This window comes from Oncorhynchus mykiss, chromosome 17 (genome assembly GCF_013265735.2).
Source record: "Oncorhynchus mykiss isolate Arlee chromosome 17, USDA_OmykA_1.1, whole genome shotgun sequence".
In the NCBI taxonomy this organism is placed as follows: Eukaryota; Metazoa; Chordata; class Actinopteri; order Salmoniformes; family Salmonidae; genus Oncorhynchus; species Oncorhynchus mykiss.
In genome coordinates this window covers 36746193-36771275 of record NC_048581.1, presented here as the reverse complement: position 1 = coordinate 36771275, position 25083 = coordinate 36746193, and the positions used below count along the sequence as shown (strand labels likewise).

Sequence of the window (25083 nt, the reverse complement as noted above, 5' to 3'; positions counted from 1 at the left end):
CTCACTAAACACGCATGCTTTGTTTGTAAATTATGTCTGAGTGTTGGAGTGTGCCCCTGGCTATCCGTCAATAAAAAGAAAAAAAGAAAAAGGTTCTGTCTGGTTTGTTTAATATAAGGAATTTGAAATGATTTATACTTTTGATACTTAAGTATATTTTAAACCAAATACTTTTAGAATTTTACTCAAGTTCTACTCAAATTTGACTGGGTGACTTTTACTTGAGTCATTTTCTATTAAGGTATTTTAACTCAAGTATGACAGTTGGGCACTTTATCCACCACTGCGAATTGGACAGATAGGCAGGGCTCTAAATAAAATAAAACAATTGGTAGCACTGGTGCTCTCAACTCAAAACAGTTAGGAGCGCCCCAGCAATCCACTAAAAGAAGATAAAAATGTTGCACCGGTAATAATATGGGTCAGATCTTTTAAACTGGTTTGGCCAGAAGCAAGTTTTCACTGTGGTAATGGTGCAACCATGACGCTATCGAATCTGCACTCACTTTGTTATCTAGGGCACTCGGGAACAACGCTACTGCGAAGCCTTAACATTTAAACAATTATTATCTGGGAGATTTGTTTTCATAGTCTCACAGTGCTCCAGAAATAAAACTCTTGGTCGCACACAGAAACATATTTCATTGCACTTTAGAGACCTGCTGATAGGCCATAAACCCCCCCCATCTACATTATGGATTGGATTCAATCCGTATCGCAGATGATCAGCGTTAAAATGTAAAGGTCATTTCTGATTGAGCCGACATATGCAGCATTTACCGTGAATGCAATCTCCGCGACCGTGGGAACATTGCCTTTTATTGTCAATAAAAGCAGGTCTTCGAGCTATAAAAGCAGGTCTTCAGCGCTATGGATTGAATAGGGCCCCAACATAAAAAACATGCATTAGCCTAACATCAATGGTTTGACTTGTGAGAGTTATTATTTCTAAAATCGATAGAGCCTACACTTTCTAGCACCACTTTGAACTAATGCGGTAGGGATAATAAGGGAGCGGTCTGTGACGCACAAGAGCAGCCGCTCACGATATGTCAGGTCATACTCAGTTACACTTCTAACACCTCCAAAACATCTGCTATGCGCTCGATCTGATTCAATCTTGGCCCGTGTTCCATTCAGTCTCCATGAGCACAGTGAACAATGTGAGGGAGAGCAAAGTTACTTAGGAAAGAAAACAATGGAAAGAAAGATGGACAGACAAGTATTGCGGGTCTAGTCCAACCTAAAGATTCCCTTTTGTACAGGATATCATGTGATATAACTATCCCAGAAACCCAACGTGGGGGGGTGGAATAGTAGTTGCACACACTACACAGCCTTTGTAACAAGTCAAGTTTTGCCCAAAGATATTGTGTCAAATTACACTGCCAGTCAAAGGGGTCACTGTATTTACCTACACAAGCATTTCACGTTGTTATAAAAACGTAGGCCAGGATTCAATCCGTTTCTAAATTAAAAAGGGAGGCGGTGTGGTGATTGTTCAGTATGCTTTTATTTAATGTTTTTAAAGACACCACAGGTTCATCATAGTCAATCACACACATACTCACAAATACAAAAAAGGTATGGTTTCTTATGTTTTATTAAAAGTATTGTATTGGGTACCAATCTACTTTTGTTTTAAAAATCCTAAATGGTTTTGAGATTTTATTTAAAATAGGAGCCGACTTTGAAACAAACAAACTTAATGTTTAGTTAATGATGATATTAAAGTTGCATTCATTGTTTCTGGTTTTAATTGAAGGTGTTAATTGTTACTCATCGGGTCACAACTGTCTTATCAGTGGTCATAGATCATAACTCTAATAACAGCGGGACTCAGTCTTTGACACAAAGGTTCATACATCCGTATAAAAAAAAAGTTATCAAAACTCCCTGTTAAACTGGCTCAGAAGGCACATCACTGGAATCGCTCTTATTGAAGTGTTCATTCTTTTTTAGAAATTAATCAGACATCTGGCTAGCCCGCCCCGCATCCCCCCCAAACAAGAATGTGGTATCATAGTGCAACATTAAGCAGACTGTTAATGACCACATCGTGTGTTCCCTCCATACACAGCGTTCAATATTTGTATTCCTTGGGATGGCAACACAAGTGACATTTCCATAATCTAAAACATGTTATTAGATCAAGTTCAGAGCAACATAATAATAGGCAACATAATTGGGTGTGAAAGCTGTACATTAATATGGTTTCATTGACTACTATGGCAGCTCAAAACTGTTTCTACAGAGACATTAAACCAATCCTTATAGTTCCAATGCAGTATAAATTCTCTAACTCTAACTGTGCCCTTTTCCATCCTCACAAAGAAAAATACGCGCAGATGTGGTTTTTACACCCTTGCAACACAGGGCTTCTTCTGTCCTTAATGCGGATTCTGTGGTTTACCCCTTCAGTCAAAGGCTCTCAGGTTCTTGAAGGGTTCTTCAGTATAAGGCTAGTTCGGTGCAGCATGCCGACACGTACAGAACAGGGAAGAAACTAAATAAGCTGGCTCAGCGTAAGCCGCTCCGCATACTTTCTATGTTCGTTTTAATGATCTGTCTAAAACGTGCATGTGTGGAGGTTATCCGTCCCTGTTAAAATGTATTTTCAGCCATTTATTATGCTGTTGACATGCAGTGCATGCTCAAATGACATGATTCAAGTTCTTGTTTTGGTCTGAGGACTTATGTTTGTGGTTTTGGTTGTATGTGTAGCTCACAGTGCTAGTTTCAGAGACCAGGATTCATGTCCCTCTTTGACGGTCTCTGACCACCACACCCAACACTAATGGCTTCGTCCTGTACACACCACCCTAGCTCATTCTCATCTCTTGTGCAGCTTAATTTTGCCCTCTGTGTCCAGCTTTTGGATAACCTCCGTCTCAAAATCAGCATTGTGCACCCCAGTTTTCCTAAACGCACCAGCGTACTGGTTGTCCTCCCAGTAGTGGTGCCAGTTCCCCTGTTGGTCAGCTCCATAGCCAAACACAGACACCTGGAGAAGGACGGCAATGTTTAGCATTACTAGTGTTATTAGCATTCTGTTTACTTTCAGCCAGGCTTGTGATACTAAAGAGAAGTCCATTTCCACTGAGAATTTACCCCCCCCCCCCCCCCCCCCCCCCCCCCCCCCCCCCAAAACAAAATCTGACCGTTTCCACATCTATGTCGCAGCTCAAGTGATTCACTGGACTATGGCCTCAGTGGACCTGTTCTGACAAGGCGAGGCTAAATATACTTTTCAGCTTGCATTTACATAACAATGGCTTAGTATGAACTTCTTCTTTTTTCCCCCCAGGTTAAGTTGACTGAGAACACATTCACAATTACAGCAACGACCTGGGGAATAGTTACAGGGGAGAGGAGGGTGGATGAATGAGCCAATTGGAAGCTGGGGATGATTAGGTGGCCATGATGTTATGAGGGCCAGATTGGGAATTTAGCCAGGACACCTGGGTTACACAAAGGCAATGTTCCCAATCACTGGGGCATTGGGATATATTTTTTTTTAGACCAGAGGAGCAAAACCTTCCACGGTTAACACCATCTCACAAAGTAACTGTGTTGATATTGCAAAGGTTGTTGATTCTGCTCTTCACAAGTCCTCAGTGTCAGCCCTGGTTATGGAAACACAGTTCCCCCCAAAAAATGACACTAGAGCTTACATTAACATAATCACTGGCGAGACACTGATGCTGCTATGGAAAAACCCCTATTGATGTCAAAGGATACTCACCTCATCGCAGATGTGAAGGGCAAATATAACTGCCAGCATGCCCGTGGAAGGGTATCTGCCATGGCGCTCTGTCCACCGGTCGTGGGTGTACTTAAAGAACGCTGGATTCACCACTATAACCTGCAAACGAGAGGGTGATTAGGCTTTAACACACAAAACGAATCAACATTCATTCAATAGTTTTGCCCACCATGATAAGCCTTACCCTGTCCTTGTCAGCCTGTACCCGACCTTTCACCCTCATGTATGTCCTGAAGAAACATGCAGGGAAGACAACTATTTTATTTGACCTTTATTAAACAAGGTGGGTCAGTTGAAAACCAGTTCTTGTTTATAATGACGGCCTAGCCAAGAGGCAAAACATTGTCACGATAAAAACATGAACCTTCTAAATATAGACTAAAAGACCATTGTACTTGCCTAGGGAGCAGCAAGAGGAAACGTCCCTCCCTACATTCAGGCTCTGCTTAAAACCTACACCCCAATCCGAGTACTTCGTTCTGCCACCTCTGGTCTCTTGGCCCTTCCACCCCTTCGGGAGGGCAGCTCCCACTCACACTGTGATATGTGGTTGTCCCACCTAGCTATCTTAAGACGAATGCACTAACTGTAAGCTGCTCTGGATAAGAGCATCTGCTAAATGGCTAAAATGTCAATGTATAGACAAAGACAACAGTCACATCAAAAACAGGCTACGACAAGGTCAAAAAGCTCAACAATGAATTACGCCATCTGTTGTAGTCAGTCAGACCCATACCATGCATTAGTCAGTTGAGTGCTTTGACAAGTGTTGTTGTGGTCGGTAGATGTGTGTTTGTAGTCAGTAATTGTGGTCAGTATTGTGTGGTTGTCGTCAGTAGTTGTGGTCAGTATTGTGTGGTTGTCGTCAGTAGTTGTACATTTGGGAGTGACAGTGAAAAGCTTGGGATTGGCAAAGAGTGGACCTACGTTTTGATCTCTCCCGTCGAAAGGGCACTGGCCACCCACTGTAGATCACGGAGTTTAAAGGGCAGCAGAACTAGGTGGACCCCAGGGGCGATGTCCACTGCACTCTCAGGGTACATGAAGTGGTGCGTCGTTCTGTTGCCCACGTCGGCTTCAAACCCTGCTGTGGTGGCTTTATTCATCCTTTACAGCGAAGAGAGAACCATTGTTTCAGTTCACAGGCAGGTCATGAACCAATCTGTGCCGATGTCGCGTGCGAGGCAACAATCAGACACTGAATTAGATTTAACATGGTAGCCCTGCAGCTACTGGGCTGTAGTGTATGTGTGAATTCTTTCCAAACAGTCAACCTGATTTAACTAAGTATAGTCTTAATTGAGCTCATCTGGCATGCCTTACTGGTTTCAGGGGATATGGTAATTGGGTCAGGTGGTTTGACGATTGTCTGGAACTGAAGCCTGGTCACTGGTTCCTCAGGCTCAGTATGCCTAATCCTGCCAAGGTGAATGGTTGTGGGTTGTTTGGATCATGGTGGGGTTGTGTAATGCCACCTCCACGCCTTTTAGACTGTTGGTGTTAAGGCCAATTTACTGTGGTAATGGCCATGATGTGATAATCATGCTCGTTTGGACTATGTATTTGCATAGAAGTAGTTAAGGTTATTTAATGGTTGTTTTGACTGATGGATTGGTTGTGTTGGGTCTAGTGTTGCACGGTATACCGATACGTCGGTGCTTTTTCATACTAGAACATGAAAACCGGTTCGGTACTAATATTTGTGTTACTTTAGGTACCTCTGTCAAATGTGTCTCACGGATCAAGTCTGTCTACAGCGCACCTAGCCTGCACTGGGAGTCTAGGCTGTATCATGTTAGCTTCTCACTCATGCTGAACCAAAGTGAATACACTTCAATAATGCGACACGGCATCTTAAAACTGTTAACTACTGTTTATAAAACAATGTCCATATAGGCTAGAACACGTTACAATGCAAGATACCGGTAGCTTCCAGCTCTGTCAGGCCAACTTTTCTTGCTAGCTTACAGCTTAAGCTACTGTAACGTCAATACACTACCCTAGTACTTTGTGTGCAAACCATAACGCAAAATGTTGGATTTCAAAGCTGATCGCTACCAAAACATAATTCATTCACTTGGTCTCTAACTTCTCTCCAAAAGACTATCTATTCCCTCAGCGAACTGAAACGGTGTGTGTAGGGCTCTGATGGGCCGCCTCCACCCCTATTGCCTCATGAATGATGTCATTACTGGTTATAGAGACAGTGCACACTTCTTTAAAATAAGCTATTTCTATGCAAATGCTGTTGATCAGTGCAATAAATTAAGTCCCAAATAGAAGGGAAACAGATTGCTTGTCAACTGTTCCCCCATGAAATCAGCCAAAATTAGTTCAATACATGCACACTCCTATTGAATATGCATTCACCTGTATTGTGAATAGGCCTAGGCTACATCATGATTTACCCTGCTTATCAAGAGATGTATCATTCAAATAAATGATTACCGTTATGTGGTTATTGTTTTTACGAAAGTCAAATTAATTGTATGATTGTATAAATGATTAATTAATGCATACATACATTGCTGTCTCTGAAAATGTTTTACATACATCTTTTTGAATGTAATGTTGTTGAACTCAAAACATGCCCAACGATTGAACAGAGCAGTAGCAGAGTTTAAAAAACTAGTTAGGTCATACCTTATGACACGGTTATGTGAGTCTATCAAGGAGCCGTATTGAGAGCCGAGCAGGTTTCCTGAGTTCCCCACCACTGCACACTTCCTGCACTGAGCTTGTTTGGGTTGGACATCCACGACAGGGGGAGCGATGACCTGGAACATCTTCTGGATCACGTCATATATCGTCCGCTCATCGGTAGACCGCTGCAAAGCCTGATGGGAATGTTTAAAATTCACTTTAGGTGTGGGGTGACAATGATATCTCACAGGACTAAAGCCTGAGGTCACATTTGGCAAACAAAGAAAAACAGGGCAATATATACAGTTGAAGTCGGAAGTTCACATACACTTAGGTTGGAGTCATTAAAACTAGTTTTGCTCCACAAAATTCTTGTTAACAAACTATAGTTTGGGCCTCCCGGGTGGCGCAGTGGCCTAGGGCACATCCAACCCACCAGAGACTCTGGGTTCGCGCCAAGGCTCTGTCACAGCCGGCCGTGACGGGGAGGTCCGTGGGGCAACGCACAATTGGCCTTGCGTCGTCCGGGTTAGGGAGAGTTTGGCCGGTAGGGATATCCTTGTCTCATCGCGCAATAGCGACCCCTGTGGCGGGCCGGGCGCAGTGCGCGCTAACCAGGTCGCCAGGTGCACAGTGTTTCCTCTGACACATTGGTGCGGCTGGCTTCCGGGTTGGATGTGCGCTGTGTTAAGAAGCAGTGCGGCTTGGTTGGGTAGTGTTTCGGAGGACGCATGGCTTTCGACCTTCGTCTCTCCCGTACGGGAGTTGTAACGATGAGACAAGAAAGTAGCTACTAACAATTGGATATCACGAAATTGGGGAGAAAAGGGGGTAAAAAATAATAATAATAATACTAATTTTTTAAAAACTATAGTTTTGGCAAGTCGGTTAGGACATCTACTTTGTGCATGACACAAGTAATTTTTCTAATAATTGTTAAAATGGATTATTTCACTTAGAATTCACTGTATCACAAATCATATGGGTCAGAAGTTTACATACACTAAGTTGACTGTGCCTTTTAAACAGCTTGGAAAATTCCAGAAAATGATGTCATGGCTTTAGAAGCTTCTGATAGGCTAATTGACATAATGAATCAATTGGAAATGTAACTGTGGACGTATTTCAAGGCCTACCTTCAAACTCAGTGCCTTTTTGCTTGACATCATGGGAAAATCAAAAGAAATCAGCCAAGACCTCCAAAAATTGTAGACCTCCAAGTCTGGTTCATCCTTGGGAGCAATTTCCAAATGCCTGAAGGTACCGTGTTCATCTGTACAAACAATAGTACGCAAGTATAAACACCATGGGACCACGCAGGCGTCATACCGCTTAGGAAGGTCACGCTTTCGGTCTCCTAGAGATTAACGTACTATGGTGCTAAAAGTGCAAATAAATCCCAAAATAACAGCAAAGGACCTTGTGAAGATGCTGGAGGAAACAGGTACAACAGTATCTATATCCACAGTAAAACGAGTCCTATATCGACATAACCTGAAATGCTGATCAGCAAGGAAGAAGCCACTGCTCCAAAACCGCCATAAAAAAGCCAGACTACGGTTTGCAACTGCACATGGGGACAAAGATCGTACTTTTTGGAGAAATGTCATCTGGTCTGATGAAACAAAAATAGAACTGTTTGGCCATAATGACCGTCGTTATGTTTGGAGGAAAAAGGGGGAGGCTTGCAAGCCGAAGAACACAAGGTAAAACCGTGAAGCTAGGGGGTGGCAGCATCATGTTGTGGGATGCTTTGCTGCAGGAGGGACTGGTGAACTTCACAAAATAGATTGCATCATGAGGAGGAAAAATGATGTGGATATATTGAAGCAACATCTTAAGACATCAGTCAGGAAGTTAAACCTTGGTGGGTCTTCCAAATGGACAATGACCCCAAGCATACTTCCAAAGTTGTGGCAAAATGGCTTAAAGCCTCAATCCTATAGAAAATGTGTGGGCAGAACTGAAAAAGCGTGTGCGAGCAAGGAGGCTCATTACACCAGCTCTGTCAAGAGGAATGGGCCAAAATTCACCCAACTTATTGTGGGAAGGTTGTGGAAGGCTACCCGAAATGTTTGACCCAAGTTAAACAATTTAAAGGCAATGCTACCAAATACTAATTGAGTGTATGTAAACTTCTGACCCACTGTGGTGAAAGAAATTAAAGCTGAAATAAATAATTATCTCTACTACCATTCAGACATTAGACATTTCACATTCTTAAAATAAAGTGGTGAACCTAACTGACCTAAAACAGGGAATTTTTACTTGGATTAAATGTTAGGAATTGTGAAAAACTGAGTAAAATATATTTGGCTAAGGTGTATGTAAACTTCTGACTTCAACTGTACACTGGCATGGCATTCTTATCAGACCAACTATGGCAACACAGTGTGTGTATGTCCTGACCACTGCTTTTCAGTGCCACGGGAGCCATCACAATGCCAAGCTTATTTTAGTGTTGCTTTCGAAACCTTGAATGCCTCAAATTATCTTTAAATAAAACATATTGAAACATGCTCAGACTGGTGAACGGTTTATGGATGGCGAGTTCTCCTTTCTTTGCTCAGTCCCTTCAGGGAGTTTCTTTTGGAAAGTAATCACCCTGACGATTACAGTGCATGGAATCCACCGCAGTAGGTTTTAATGACATTTGGCCATGGAAGGATGGTAGTAACAGAGCACATTTAGTTTTCACTGTGTAGCACAGAGGCTGTCTTTTCCAGATGTACTGGACGTTTGCCACGGAAGAAAATGTTGACTTCAAACATTGATATTTGCAGCATGCTTGAGAGATAAGAGTAGGACTACTAAGTCCCTCATAGGAATAAAATGATAACAGATGAGTATGTGTGGGAATACACACATTTCTCATGCATGTCAGCAAATTTTTGCTGGCCACATGTCTTGATTTTATTCAAATGACTGATTATTGAATGGTGGTGAACAGGACATGCAGTGCAATAAAAAAAATATTTGCCTCCTTTCAGATTTTCTCTAGTCTTGCATATTTTTTTAAAACTGAATTTAAATCAGATCTTCAACCAAAACCTAATATTAAATAAAGGGAAACTGAGTGAACAAATAACCAAATGTTGATGCTTATTTCATTCATTTAATAAACAACACCCAATGCCCCTGTGCGAAAAGTAAGAGAGTACCACAGTATGTGTCATAATACCCATAAAACTTAGCGGTCAAACAATGAATAAATGAGCTACATTTCTTTAAATTGAAAATGCTGTGAACTGTATTGTGCAAGTTTTAAATTGACACAAAACCTGTTAGCAAAGGTGTCAGCGAAAGATGACGTGCAGGAGTTTGCAGGGATTTGTGGTCTTGCATGATGCCTACTTTGATGCTTATTAGAGCACATTGATAAAAGTCACCTTGTCCGAGACAGATAAACAGGGTAAACATACACAAAAAAAACAGTTTCTAAAATTCCCTATGGGAAAAATGAATGGTGGAAAAACGATTGGAACCATTTCCCTGTTTGACCGCTAGGTTTAATGGGTATTATGACACCTCCACTGTTGGTCTCTATAGCCCCCTTACTCTCAATAACTGGTTGTACCACCTTTAGCTGCAATGACTGTAACGAAACGCTTCCTGTAGTTGTTGATCAGTCTTTCACATCGCTGTGGAAGAAATTTTGCCCACTCAGCGACATTTGTGGGTTTTTGAGCATGAACAGCTCGTTTCAGGTCCTGCCAAAACATCTCAGTCGGGTTTAGGTTCATTCCAAAACGTAACATTTCTTTTCAGGCTTTCTGTAGACGCACTTGTGTGTTTTGGATCATTGTCTTGCTGCATGACGTAGCTGCACTTCACAGTGGCGACCCGTCATTCAGTGCTGTTTTGAGCAACACACTTTTAGGTAAAAAAAGAAATAATAATAATTAAGTTAATAACACTGACACGGTCGCCAGGTGTACAGTGTTTCCTCCGACACATTGGTGCAGCTGGCTTCCGGGTTAAGTGGGCACTGTGTCAAGAAGAAATGCGGCTTGGCTGAGTTGTGTTTCGGAGGACGCACGGCTCTCGACCCTCGCCACTCCTGAGTCCGTACTGGAGTTGCAGCGATGAGACAAGATTAACTACCAATTGGATACCATGAAAATTGGGGAGAAAAAAGGGGTAAAAAAATTGTGCCCATCCAAGAAGGCTCAAGGTCATTGGCCACAGAATTACATCAAATCACATTATATTTACATTAGCTTTGATTGGACTGATCATGTCAACATTTACTTTCAAAGTCTTAGCTAGCAGTCATCATCAGTTGTCATCAAGTTGACAATCTACTGGCAAATCCTTTTGAAATCCTTGTCATATGAAGAGAAATAATGAAGAGAAATTATAGATAAAACGTATCGGTGCTCATCGGCCATTGTACATAAAGATTACACAACAAGTTGGCAATTGCAAATTCAACAATGAGCCGTTTGGAAGGAATCCGTGGCTAACTGCAAGCATTACAAAGAAACCACTAACATTAGCCTGCTATTCAATGGAGTGGTTGTGTTCCCCCCCCACCCCAAGTTCCCACCATAAATTCAGAGAATGCCAGACTTTGATTTCAAAATTTGCGCACAAAGGACCCCTGCGCCACCTTCACAAGGTGAGTCCAAAAATGTATTGTATGTTGCTCCATAAATTATGTAATATGCAAGGGAGAAATCTATTCTGTAGCTAAGAAAGTAATACTAAGTATATATTGTGTAGTAAGCTGTTAGTAGCCCATGTGCCTCACCCTAATAATTTGGTCTATTTTCACCAACGCGCTATTGTAAACACATCATTCGTGACCTGGTTTGTGCTTGTTTGGCTACAGCTTTGACAGTGCTACTGGTAGTATTGGTGGTGCTTGGCTTGCAAGTGCAAATTCAGCACGCACAACATTCTATAATATAATTGTGTTATTTGATGTGTCAAATTAAAAGCGTATTTAACGTGTCAAATAGTGTTATATGACGTGTATCTTTTTTGACACGCAAAGACCCAAACGGCGTTCAATGTGCCTCACCCTAATAATTTGGTCTATTTTCACCTCTTAAATTTCACCTACTGTTCTAACTTGGTGGTGCACAAATCGCCTATAACCTGTTTAGAGAAATGTAATCATTGAATATTGTAAGAGCTTTCATTGTCTGTTTATATGTCCCATTTATTTATCCTACGGTTCTAACTTGTACAGGGAGTAAACTGTAAGAATGGCCCATGTTCTGAATTCTGTCGCTGTACATTTCAAAAGTGCTGAACAAATAGTTATTGACTATGTCCGTCGTCGCTTGCTCATTGTCTTAAATCGAAATGACGGATTTTTGATTGACGTCCCCTTATGCCATAGTTTGTACATCTCAATTGTCAGTAGAAACCACATTTGTTTAAGCAAGTCTGTCATTTCAGCTATGTTTTTTTAAAAGGCAGTAAATTAGGCTGAATTAACTGTTTCGATGCCAGACAAGGCTCAGATGAAAGCCAGGTGTAGCAGTGGTAAGGTGTTGAGACTGCTGTTGGGACAGTTTTATGTAGGCCCTACAGTTTGTGGGCACCATTTGTCACCGTTATTGTGCAATTAATGTATTGTTTAGTGTTGTGTAGTGGCTTTGCTGGCATGCATCCCACATTTTTTGTTTGTTTGCCCCACCAAGATTTACATGCTAAAATCGCCACTGGCACTTCAGCTCATGGATGGATTGCCTGACATTCTCCTGTAAATTATTTGATACAGAGCAGAATTCATGGTTCCTTCAACGATGGCATGTTGTCCAGGTCCTGAGGCAGCAAAGCATTCCCAAACCATCACACTACCACCACCAATTTCATCCACAGCGATGTGCGGGACTGATCAACAACTACAGGAAGCGTTTGGTTGCAGTCATTGCGGCTAAAGGTGGTACAACCAGTTGAGTGTAAAGGGGTCAATCATTTTTTCACACCGGATCTTGGGTGATACATAACACTGTGTATTAAATAAATGTAATTAGTATTGTGTTATTTGTTCAATTCGTGTTCCCATGATCTAATATCTAGAGGGTAGCAGCAGTGTCAGGGGGGGGCATAGCAAATAGTCTGGGTAGCCATTTGATTAGGTGTTCAGGGGTTTCATGGCTTGGGGGTAGAAGCTGTTTACAAGCCTCTTGGACCTAGACTTGGCGCTCCGGGACTGCTTGTCATGCAGTAGCAGAGAGAACAGTCTATGACTAGGGTGGCTGGAGTCATTGACAATTTTTAGGGCCTTCCTCTGACACCGCCTGATATAGATGTCCTGGATGGCAGGAAGCTTGGCCCCAGTGATGTACTGGGCCGTACTACCCTCTGTAGTGCCTTGCGGTCGGAGGCCGAGCAGTTGCCATACCAGGCAGTGATGCAATCAGTCAGGCTGCTCTCGATGGTGCAGCTGTAGAACCTTTTGAGGATCTGAGGACCCATGCCAAATCTTTTCAGTCTCCTGAGGGGGAATAGGTTTTGTCATGCACTCTTCACGACTGTCTTGGTGTGCTGGGACCACGTTAGTTTGTTGGTGATGTGGACACCAAGGAACTTGAAGCCCCATCAATGAGAATGGGGGTGTGCTCAGTCCTCCTTTTCCTGTAGTCCACAATCCTCTCCTTTGTCTTGATCACGTTGAGGGAGAGGTTGTTGTCCTGGCACCACATGGCCCGGTCTCTGACCTCCTCCCTATAGGCTCTCATCGTTGTCGGTGATCATCGGCAAACTTAATGATGGTGTTGGAGTCGTGCCTGGCCGTGCAGTCATGAGTGAACAGGGAGTACAGGAGGGGACTGAGCACGCATCCCTGAGGGGCCCCTGTGTTGAGGATCAGCGTGGCGAATGTGTTGTGACCTACCCATACCACCTGGGGGCTGAGCTGTAGTTAATGAATAGCATTCTCACACAGGTGTTCCTTTTGTCCAGGTGGGAAAGGGCAGTGTGGAGTGCAATAAAGATTGCATCATCTGTGGATCTGTTGGGGCGGTATGCAAATTGGACTGGGTCTTGGGTCTCTGGGATAATGGTGTTGATGTGAGCCATGTCCAGCCTTTCAAAGGACTTCATGGCTACAGACGTGAGTGCTACGGGTCGGTAGTGGTTTAGGAAGGTTACCTTAGTGTTCATGGGCACAGGCACTATGGTGGTCTGCTTAAAACATGTTGGTATTACAGACTCGGAGAGGGAGAGGTTGAAAATGTCAGTGAAGACACTTGCCAGTTGGTCAGCGCATGTCCTGGTAATTCGTCTGGCCCTGCGGCCTTGTGAATGTTGAGCTGTTTACAGGTCTTACTCACATCGGCTGCGGAGAGCGTGATCATACAGTCTTCTAGAACAGCTGATGCTCTCATGCATGTTTCAGTGTAAATTGCCTCGAAGTGAGCATAGAAGTATTTCAGCTCGTCTAGTAGGCTCGTGTGACTGCGCCGCTCTCGGCTGTGCTTCCCACTCTTTGAAAGCGGCAGCTATTGCCTTTAGCTCGGTGTGGATGTTGCCTATAATCCATAGCTTCTGGTTGGGGTATGTACTGTGTCACTGTGGGGACGACGTCATCGATGCACTTATTGATGAAGCCAATGACAGATGTGGTGTACCCCTCGAGGAATCCTGGGAACATATTCCAATCTGTGCTAGCAAAACAGTCCTGTAGCTTAGCATCTGCTTTAACTGACCACTTTTTATTGATCTAGTCATGGGTGCTTCCTGTTTTAATTTTTGCTTGTACGCAGGAATCAGGAGGATAGAATTCTGGTCAGATTTGACAAATGGAGGACGAGGGAGAGCTTTGTATGCGTCTCTGTGTGTGGAGTAAAGGTGTTTTCCCCCCTCTAGTTACACACAGAAATTTGGTCAAATGGATTTAAGTTTCCCTGCATTAAAGTTCCCGGCTACTAGGAGTACCGCCTCTGGGTGAGCGTTTTCTATTTTGCTTATTGGCGGAATACATCTCATTATATGCTGTTTTAGTGCCATCCTCTGACTGTGGTGGTATGTAAACAGATACAAAGAATACAGATTAAAACTCTCTAGGTAGGTAGTGTGGTCTACATCTTATCTTGAGATACTCTACCTCAGGCGAGCAATAGCTCGAAACTTCCTTAGATATCGTGCACTAGCTGTTATTTACAAAAATACATAGTCCACAACCCCTTGTCTTACCATCACTCATCCTGCCTGTGCAGTGTATAACCAGCCAGCTGTATGTTGATATTGTCGTCATTCAGCCACGTCTCCGTGAAGCATAAGATATTACAGTATTGAATGTCCCGTTGGTAGTTTAATCTTCCACGTAGGTCATCTATTTTATTGTCCAAGATTGCACGTTTACTAGCAGAATGGAATGAAGTGGGGGTTTATTCGATCGCTTACGAATTCGCAGAAGGAAGCCCGCCCTCTGGACCCTTTTTCTCCACCTCGTCTTCTCGCAAATCATGGGGATGTGGGCCTTTTCCGGAGAAAGCAGTATATCGTTCGCGTCGGCCTCGTCAGACTCGTTAAAGGAAAAAAAGGATTCTGCCAGTCCGTGGAGAGTAATTGCAGTCCTGATGTCCAGAAATTATTTCCGGGCATAAGAGACAGTAATGGCAACATTATGTACAAAATAGGTTTTTTTTTTTAAATTTACAAACAACGCAAATAAACTAACAAAAAAACACACTCGGTTGGATACCATCTTACCATTTTGTCATCACCAGACTGACTTTAGTTGCAGTATAACATTAGCTAGCTAGCTAAGATTGAGGGGAGACCTCCAGATTTTAGCTAGTTAACATTAGCATATCTTGCTATTTTTGATGAACTTTGCTACAGTGCCTTGCGAAAGTATTCGGCCTCCTTGAACTTTGCGACCTTTTGCCACATTTCAGGCTTCAAACATAAAGATATAAAACTGTATTTTTTTGTGAAGAATCAACAACAAGTGGGACACAATCATGAAGTGGAACGACATTTATTGGATATTTCAAACTTTTTTAACAAATCAAAAACTGAAAAATTGGGCGTGCAAAATTATTCAGACCCCTTAAGTTAATACTTTGTAGCGCCACCTTTTCCTGCGATTACAGCTGTAAGTCGCTTGGGGTATGTCTCTATCAGTTTTGCACATCGAGAGACTGACATTTTTTCCCATTCCTCCTTGCAAAACAGCTCGAGCTCAGTGAGGTTGGATGGAGAGCATTTGTGAACCGCAGTTTTCAGTTCTTTCCACAGATTCTCGATTGGATTCAGGTCTGGACTTTGACTTGGCCATTCTAACACCTGGATATGTTTATTTTTGAACCATTCCATTGTAGATTTTGCTTTATGTTTTGGATCATTGTCTTGATGGAAGACAAATCTCCGTCCCAGTCTCAGGTCTTTTGCAGACTCCATCAGGTTTTCTTCCAGAATGGTCCTGTATTTGGCTCCATCCATCTTCCCATCAATTTTAACCATCTTCCCTGTCCCTGCTGAAGAAAAGCAGGCCCAAACCATGATGCTGCCACCACCATGTTTGACAGTGGGGATGGTGTGTTCAGAGTGATGAGCTGTGTTGCTTTTACGCCAAACATAACGTTTTGCATTGTTGCCAAAAAGTTCAATTTTGGTTTCATCTGACCAGAGCACCTTCTTCCAAATGTTTGGTGTGTCTCCCAGGTGGCTTGTGGCAAACTTTAAACGACACTTTTTATGGATATCTTTAAGAAATGGCTTTCTTCTTGCCACTCTTCCATAAAGGCCAGATTTGTGCAATATATGACTGATTGTTGTCCTATGGACAGAGTCTCCCACCTCAGCTGTAGATCTCTGCAGTTCATCCAGAGTGATCATGGGCCTCTTGGCTGCATCTCTGATCAGTCTTCTCCTTGTATGAGCTGAAAGTTTAGAGGGACGGCCAGGTCTTGGTAGATTTGCAGTGGTCTGATACTCCTTCCATTTCAATATTATCGCTTGCACAGTGCTCCTTGGGATGTTTAAAGCTTGGGAAATATTTTTTGTATCCAAATCCGGCTTTAAACTTCTTCACAACAGTATCTCGGACCTGCCTGGTGTGTTCCTTGTTCTTCATGATGCTCTCTGCGCTTTTAACGGACCTCTGAGACTATCACAGTGCAGGTGCATTTATACGGAGACTTGATTACACACAGGTGGATTGTATTTATCATCATTAGTCATTTAGGTCAACATTGGATCATTCAGAGATCCTCACTGAACTTCTGGAGAGAGTTTGCTGCACTGAAAGTAAAGGGGCTGAATAATTTTGCACGCCCAATTTTTCAGTTTTTGATTTGTTAAAAAAGTTAGAAATATCCAACAAATGTCGTTCCACTTCATGATTATGTCCCACTTGTTGTTGATTCTTCACAAAAAAAATACAGTTTTATATCTTTATGTTTGAAGCCTGAAATGTGGCAAAAGGTCGCAAAGTTCAAGGGGGCCGAATACTTTCGCAAGGCTAATGACAACATTGCCATCTGTCAACATGATGATGCTGGTAAAGTTGTTTCCTACAAAATATGTGCCTACTTTAGCAATGTCATAGTACTCCCAAGCCCCTATAATGTAATTTAGACTAAACAGTCATTAGCCCTGTATAAAGTCATTATCCCCCGTTCCACATTAGAGCATCAATATGGCTGCGGCGTCTTTAGAACATTGATAACAAAGACAACGACACCACTGAGTGACCCATAAATAGTGATACAAATGTATTACATTGTACTGATGTACTAATATTAATGTACAGGACAGATATTGTTTGGGAAAGTGACAGATTCATTCATATTTTTGCTTCATTTGTCATATAATTTTTTGCTGTATAATCCTACACCTTGAACAATAAGTTGACTGTTTTTGGCCACATACAGTATATAACCACACTATTTGGCCCCTCTCATCAATAATAAACGTCTTACCAGCCACCACTTCAGGGCCAGGGGGTCCATGTTGTTGTCTCCGTCTGTGAGAAAGGGCTGCTGCTGGGGGTCATAGTGCTGAGCGAACCACTCCGAGACCTCCATGTCTGCTATGCAGGACGGACACCCACATATCCTGTCCGGGCTGGGCACCGTGGCACTCGGTGGAGCCCATGTTCGGTTAACAGCGTGCCCATGCACAGTCCTGGAGGTGGCATGGGTCTCCATCAAAGTCAAAGACAGGATGTTGTTCTTCTGAATGGTGTGGGTGGCAATCATGACAAAGAGGATCCCACCAAACAGAGCAAACAGGCACAACTTCCTCTTGGAGAGCATGACTGGACTGTTTGAGCCAGTGCCCTGGGTAAAAGGCAACCTAGACAACCTACAATTAAAGCAGGAAGCAGTGTTGATTTCTTGGCACCACTGCTCTGTGAATATACTTTGTCAGTGGAGTCGAGGGTAAGAACCAGACACATTCAGCAAATACATCAGGAATCTCCCTGTTTTTCCAGCCAGAGGGAAGGTACACTTCTTAAAATTACTGGCAAGTTATACATGTAACAAACATGCAGAATAATTAGTTGATACCAGAGTTTATAAAGGAAAGAGGGGGTTTGCTGGATTGTGACCTTGGCCTAATGTGTCCTATTTGGCCATGCTGGTCTGCCACAGGAAGAGGAGAGTGAGTTTGAGTAAAAGACTTGACCAAATACTTATGTCTGCCGCTTAAGAAGAGACACTGCCTTGCCCTGCTCAAGGCGATCGGCGAGGAAATTAAAAAGAGGAAGGTTAAAAATAGAGCCTTCGGTTTCCAAACACCTTGTCCAGACCAAAGGCGGCCTCTCATTGGTTAAACCTCATGTTTCTCTCCAGAGCTCTGGTCTGCATGCGCTGCACAGCTTCCTGCTCCTAGAAGACAAACACATACAGATATCAGCATCTGAAAAAAATTAAAAAAAGATGCTTAGGAAAGAAATAAGACGGGGAGAGAAATCAATTACTCCAACAAAAACATACTGAACAGTCACCGCACCCATTGATTAAACTCCCCATCCATGCAGGGCTCAATACATAATCTTGAAAACGTCAATCAAACTCATACTGTGTGGATGGCCATACTGTGTGAGCCTTCTGTTGTTAGAACCTTTCTCCTGTTGTGGCACAGAAAGATGAAGCCTCTTTCTTCACATTGAATTCTCAGAGCACAACACGATCATCTATGGAGAGAAAAGCCAGAACAACTTGCCTCTCCGCAGGCAGTAGAAACACAATGACTAAGCCGGAGTGTCCGCTCTGCACACACGTTCATGAATAAAGTCACACGCTGGCTTTGCATTAATGCATCTCCTACAGATACACTGCCTGCATAAACTGTAGCTACAGCTGTCAGGAAACACAAATAGAAACCTTATTGCCTTTGTTAAGAGACCATTAACCATTAAGCAAGGCTTTCAAATTGATGCATGTCAAACATACCAACTCCCGTGGCCCCCTTCCAGTGGCTTTGAATCAATACTGAGCCCCCCATTTGGGGCCAGACTCAGTGGTACCAGGGATGCAGAATCACTTGCATTGCAATTACCCAGCCTGCTGACTTCCCTTACATACCTCTGCTGCTGCCTCTGGAGTCAGACCAAGTTCTGAGCCTGCTCTGGAAGTTGACTTTGCCAGGGCAGCCTGTGCCAGAAGCGTCAGCAGCCTTCTCCAATACTCATAGACGTCTAGGTTGTTTCACAAGTTTGAACATCACATTATGGCAGTTTAGCACAGTACAGGACAGTAGTATTATTCAGTAGAGAAGAGTACAGTACGAAACAGTAGAGTTAAATTCAGTGGAATACAGTACATTAGAGTAAAGTAGGGTACAATACAGTACACTAATGTACATTTTCTTATTCTACTGTGTACTCTAATGTACTTTACTCTGCTGTGCTCGACTGTAATGTGCAAATCTAAACCAAATATAGACGTCCATGTTTGGGCCAAATATAGGCCGATCTGGACCGGATGTCTGTGGACATTGCAAATCAATGCCGGTGTGGACTGTACCAAAAAAAATGGCTGGTCCGGACCAAAAAAAGTTGCCGCCGTCGGTAAATGCTTAGTGGGTTAGGAATATCTCATTTCAAAACAGGCCATCATAAATGATAATTCTTCACGTTTTACCAGTGAAATGTCCATGTCAATCCTTTGATCTCAATCAGTTGCATGGGAATATGCATTTAGATCTTAAATGACTATTTCGTGAGTGAATAAATGCAGATTGTGTTACACTATAAGCCTTTCTTTGTAAGCCTACTTTGTTTCAATCATCGCATATATCCTGCCTATTGGTGAGCACTGTTCAGTTTTGGCCGCATGAGAAAAACATTGACAGCTTCAGATAAGAAATGACTGAGGATTCTTTGGTGTAACATATTAGGGGCCTATGGTAGAGTATATGCTATTATATCAGGTTTTGTTAGGTAAAATACAAATTCATCATTGTGATCTTGCGAGACATTGATTCAGCTTTAATCTAACTTTACTAAACAAGCACCATTGTGAGAAGTGATAATCTTCCACTTTTAATAATAATAATAATAATGTGATGAGTAGGACTATTAGGTGCAGGCAACAGATCTTGACGATGAGGGTTATTTTAAGCGATTTGAGCGCCCTTCGAATCGTGGTGCTGAAAGGACTGCACCATAACCAAGTGATCACATACAGTGGTTCCGCCTTTAAAAGTTGCGAGCTTATGCCGCGGGACTTAGAGGTACCCAGCGTCATGGCTTCATTGCGCCAGACCACAGCAGGGGGGAGTTAGAGCACTCATTATGCATTTGGGTCCCAAGGTTTTTATATAACCAATCATATTGAGTGGTTCCAATGACGAATTTGACGTTATGCCACCCGTCGCTGGTGACTTTCTTCAGCAAAGATGAAGCAAATGTAAGTAATTATAACGTCATAACGAGTCAAGCAAAACATGTACAATTAAGAGGAATATGTTAGTGAGTGTAGAGAAACTATTGTGCATATTTTTTGGTCAAAAAGTTAACTTGTGAAAATTGCAATTTAGCAAGTATTTTTTTCAGTCATATCCAATACCAGGTGTATCAAACTCCATTCTTTGAATGATGCTGTGTCTGCATGTATGTATTACAATTATACACTTCAACAGTGTTTACCGCTCCTGGGACATCAATGATTACACATTGTAACTACGCAATAGACTAGAAACATGATTTAAGTAAAGGCTGATTTGTATGAATGTACTATGGTGCGAAAAGAGAAAATCAATATATATATATATTTTGTCATGGCTCCCGAGTGGATCTGCGGTCTAAGTCACTGCATCTCAATGCAAGAGGCATTACTACAGTCCCTGGTTCGAATACAGGCTGTATCACATCTGACCCTGATTGGGAGTGCCATAGGGCGGTGCACAATCGGCCCAGCGTCATCTGGGTTGGCTGAGATAGGCCGTGATTGTAAATAAGAAATTGTTCTTACCTGACTTGCCTAGTTAAATAAAGGTTCAATTTAAAAACAACTGATGGAAATGCAGCGCAATCATTAGGAGGCGAACAGTGGCTGGTGCTGAAAATGTAACTTGTTATGCAAGTGTTGCACACCAACAGATGGAGAAAACCTACACCAGTCGAGCAATTCGTTTCAACAATAATCTTCATTTTAATTTGACTTGACATACAACAAGAGGGCTGAATTGGAGTCTATTTCTTCGGAGCCTAGACCAATAGAAAATAACTTAACTGGCTGAGGTAGCCTAATAGAAGTATGATTTTTTTTATTAGTCCTACTTACAGTTGCAACTTGTCAAACATTTTGCATCCTACATAAAACAATAATTTAAAGAAAAAAAGTCTGCACGTTCGAACTAAAACAATGTAACTAATAATGAAAAGTGCACATTGGTAAATCCCAAACTAAAGTAAAAGTAATTGGAAAGGTAGATACAAATTATTTGTGACATTGTGGTTACAAGAAAGAATGTAAACAAGATGCTGTGTTTTTATTTAAAGTAGCGATGGACAACTGGAGGAATTTTGAAAACAGGATTACAAACACTTGTTTTTCACATGTGTAGCCCATCATGCAAATGTTTCCTATTAGCAGGACAATAGACTTTTCATAGCCCGGCTACAGTAGTGAAAATCCCTCAACTTGCAATGTATTCGATGTGCAAGAACTCTAAAGTGTTACATTTCTAACTCAAATCAGCAGTACAGTATTTCTTAATCAACATCTTTATACTTTTGTTAATAAAAAAGACATTCAAATGCGGATGTTTATTTAAACTACATTTTAGTTGCACTTCCACATGTAAAACCTTGCTGAGATAAGCAGCATTTGTGGAGAGTCAGGCAGCATTGGCGGAGAGCCAGGTGGAGAATGACACATTGAAAAGGGCGAGGAATGAGATGCTCACAATCCATGCCAGGCCCACCTGTGAGCTCTGGAACTTCACCTTCGACAGGCAGAGTCAACAGGTCGTCGGTTCACCCTGACATTTCCATTCCTCTTCTGACAACAGACCAACTGCTCACCAGGCACAGCAAGGGCCACCCGGACCATTATGCTGTTCTGCCATTCCAAGGATGTGTAACCAAAGAGATACCACGAATGGGCACAGAATACAAACTGGGATGGATCCTGAGGCAAATGTGGCTTACCAGTGAACCTCCATATGTTCATCATTAATATTGTGTCTCAGAAGTTTCTGTCCATGACTGATGCAACCCGAAAAAGCATTAAAGACAGAGTTAATGAGTGCTTGAGGTCACTGAGAAAGTCTGGACATGGCCTGCTCTCCCTTATGTAAGGAATTAGGCACTTTCCCATGTGTACTGCAGTATGTGCTGTAAGCTATGTTTACTTGTCAGACTGCACAGTAGCCTAAAACTAATGCAGGTGGCTTATATCTTCAAAATCCTTAAAATGCTTTATTATTCAAATGTAAAAGCATATACTGTACAGTATTTCTTCAGCATCTATGTTTTCATTAATAAAGTAAAAATACTAATTCAAAATGCTGATGTTTATTTAGTTATGGATTCATAACAAATAACTATGGGAATAAATATCACTGAATGACAGAAATATTGGAAACAAATGGTTGCTTACTGGAAAATACTCTTTCAAACACATGGTCACATTGTACAGTGCCATTATGGCTATTAGCAGAGCTATATTTTGGCCTTTATAAATATTATTTTGGCCTTTATTCAGATTACAATCACTCACTGTTTTTTAAAACAAAATAACCTCCAAAATATCGTTATATATAGCCTTCCAGCTGATTACGTCCATTTCAGCACCGTTTCGCGCTGCTCTGAGACAAGCAGAGAGAAATGAAAAATGTTCAATTATTATTATTCCTTGATATTATTAACTTGTGTGGGATAGGGGGCAGCATTTTCACTTTTGGATGAATAGCGTTCCCAGAGTGAACTGCCTTCTACTCAGTCCCAGATGCTAATATATGCATATTATTATTAGTATTAGAGGTCGACCGATTCATCGGAATGGCCGATTAATTAGGGCCGATTTCAAGTCTTCATAACAATGTATTTTTTTATACCTTTATTTAACTGGGCAAGTCAGTTAAGAACACATTCTTATTTTCAATGACGGCCTAGGAACTGCACAGTTAACTGCCTTGTTCAGGGGCAGAACGAAAGATTTTCACCTTGTCAGCTCAGGGGATCCAATCTTGCAACCTTACAGTTGACTAGTCCAACGCTATAACCACCTGCCTCTCGTTGAATGCAGTAGAAGCCAAGGTAAGTTGCTAGCCAGCATTAAACTTATCTTATAAAAAACAATCAATCAATCATAATCACTAGTTATAACTACACATGGTTGATGATATTTACTAGTTAATTTAGCGTGTCCTGCGTTGCATATAATCGATGCAACGCTGGGGGATGATTTAACAAAAGCTAATTTGCGAAAAAAGCACAATTGTTGGACGACTGTACCTAACCATAAACACCTATGCCTTTCTTAAAATCAATACACAGAAGTATATATTTTTAAACCTGCATATTTAGCTAAAAGAAATCCAGGTTAGCAGGCAATATTAACCAGTTGAAATTGTGTCACTTCTCTTGCGTTCATTGCACGCAGAGTCAGGGTATATGGAACAGTTTGGGCAGCTTGGGTTAGAGCGCTGGACTAGTGACTGGAAGGTTGCAAGTTCAAATCCCCGTTCTGCCCCCGTTCTGCCCCTGAACAGGCAGTTACTGTTCCTAGGCCGTCATTGAAAATAAGAATTTGTTCTTAATTGACTTGCCTAGTTAAATAAAGGTAAAAAATGGTGAACTAATTTGCCAGAACATTATATAATTATGACATAACATTGAAGGTTGCGCAATGTAACAAGAATATTTAGACTTAGGGATGCCACCGTTTTGTTTTCGAAATTATAGTTTCCGGATTCGACCATATTAATGACCTACGGCTCGTATTTTTGTGTGTTATGTTATAATTAGGTCTATGATTTGATAGAGCAGTCTGACTGAGTGATGGTAGGCAGCAGCAGGCTCATTTTGCCAGCAGCTCTTCTTAAGCACAGCGCTGTTTATGACTTCAAGCCTATCAGCCTAATGGCTGGTGTAACCGATGTGAAATGGCTAGCTAGTTAGCGGGGTACGTACTAATAGCGTTTCAAACGTCACTCGCTCTGAGACTTGGAGTAGTTATTCCCCTTGCTCTGCAAGGGCCGCGGCTTTTGTGGAGCGATGGGTAACGCTGCTTCAAGTGTGGCTGTTGTCGATGTGTTCCTGGTTCAAGCCCAGGTAGGGGCGAGGAGAGGAACGGAAGCTATACAGTTACACTGGCAATACTATAGTGCCTAAAATAACATCCAATAGTCAAAGGTATATGAAATACAAATGGTAGAGAGAAATAGTCCTATAAATACTATATTAACTACAACCTAAAACCTCTTACCATGGAATATTGAAGTCTCATGTTAAAAGGAACCACCAACTTTCATATGTTCTCATGTTCTGCAAAATTATTCAGCCCCTTTACTTTCAGTGCAGCAAACTCTCTCCAGAAGTTCAGTGAGGATCTCTGAATTATCCAATGTTGACCTAAATGACTAATGATGATAAATACAATCCACCTGTGTGTAATCAAGTCTCCGTATAAATGCACCTGCACTGTGATAGTCTCAGAGGTCCGTTAAAAGCGCAGAGAGCATCATGAAGAACAAGGAACACACCAGGCAGGTCCGAGATACTGTTGTGGAGAAGTTTAAAGCCGGATTTGGATACAAAAAGATTTCCCAAGCTTTAAACATCCCAAGGAGCACTGTGCAAGCGATAATGTTGAAATGGAAGGAGTATCAGACCACTGCAAATCTACCAAGACCTGGCCGTCCCTCTAAACTTTCAGCTCATACAAGGAGAAGACTGATCAGAGATGCAGCCAAGAGGCCCATGATCACTCTGGATGAACTGCAGAGATCTACAGCTGAGGTGGGAGACTCTGTCCATAGGACAACAATCAGTCGTATATTGCACAAATCTGGCCTTTATGGAAGAGTGGCAAGAAGAAAGCCATTTCTTAAAGATATCCATAAAAAGTGTCGTTTAAAGTTTGCCACAAGCCACCTGGGAGACACACCAAACATGTGGAAGAAGGTACTCTGGTCAGATGAAACCAAAATTGAACTTTTTGGCAACAATGCAAAACGTTATGTTTGGCGTAAAAGCAACACAGCTGAACACACTATCCCCAATGTCAAACATGGTGGTGGCAGCATCA

General features: G+C 42.1%; 1 protein-coding gene across 1 annotated transcript in view; it reads right to left on the bottom strand.

The window, feature by feature from the left end:
* Positions 1 to 1493: 1493 nt before the first annotated feature.
* The window catches only part of LOC110493845 (CMP-N-acetylneuraminate-beta-galactosamide-alpha-2,3-sialyltransferase 2), a 45849-nt gene continuing 22259 nt past the window's right edge, over positions 1494 to 25083 (bottom strand). The window contains exons 2-7 of the mRNA XM_021568356.2: positions 17299 to 18210; positions 6410 to 6603; positions 4694 to 4873; positions 3951 to 3996; positions 3746 to 3865; positions 1494 to 3004 (exon numbers count right to left, since the gene is read on the bottom strand). Coding sequence (XP_021424031.1) covers positions 2834 to 3004; positions 3746 to 3865; positions 3951 to 3996; positions 4694 to 4873; positions 6410 to 6603; positions 17299 to 17634 — 1047 coding nt within the window. The 5' untranslated portion in view covers positions 17635 to 18210 and the 3' untranslated portion in view covers positions 1494 to 2833. The remainder of the gene's footprint in view (positions 3005 to 3745; positions 3866 to 3950; positions 3997 to 4693; positions 4874 to 6409; positions 6604 to 17298; positions 18211 to 25083) is intronic.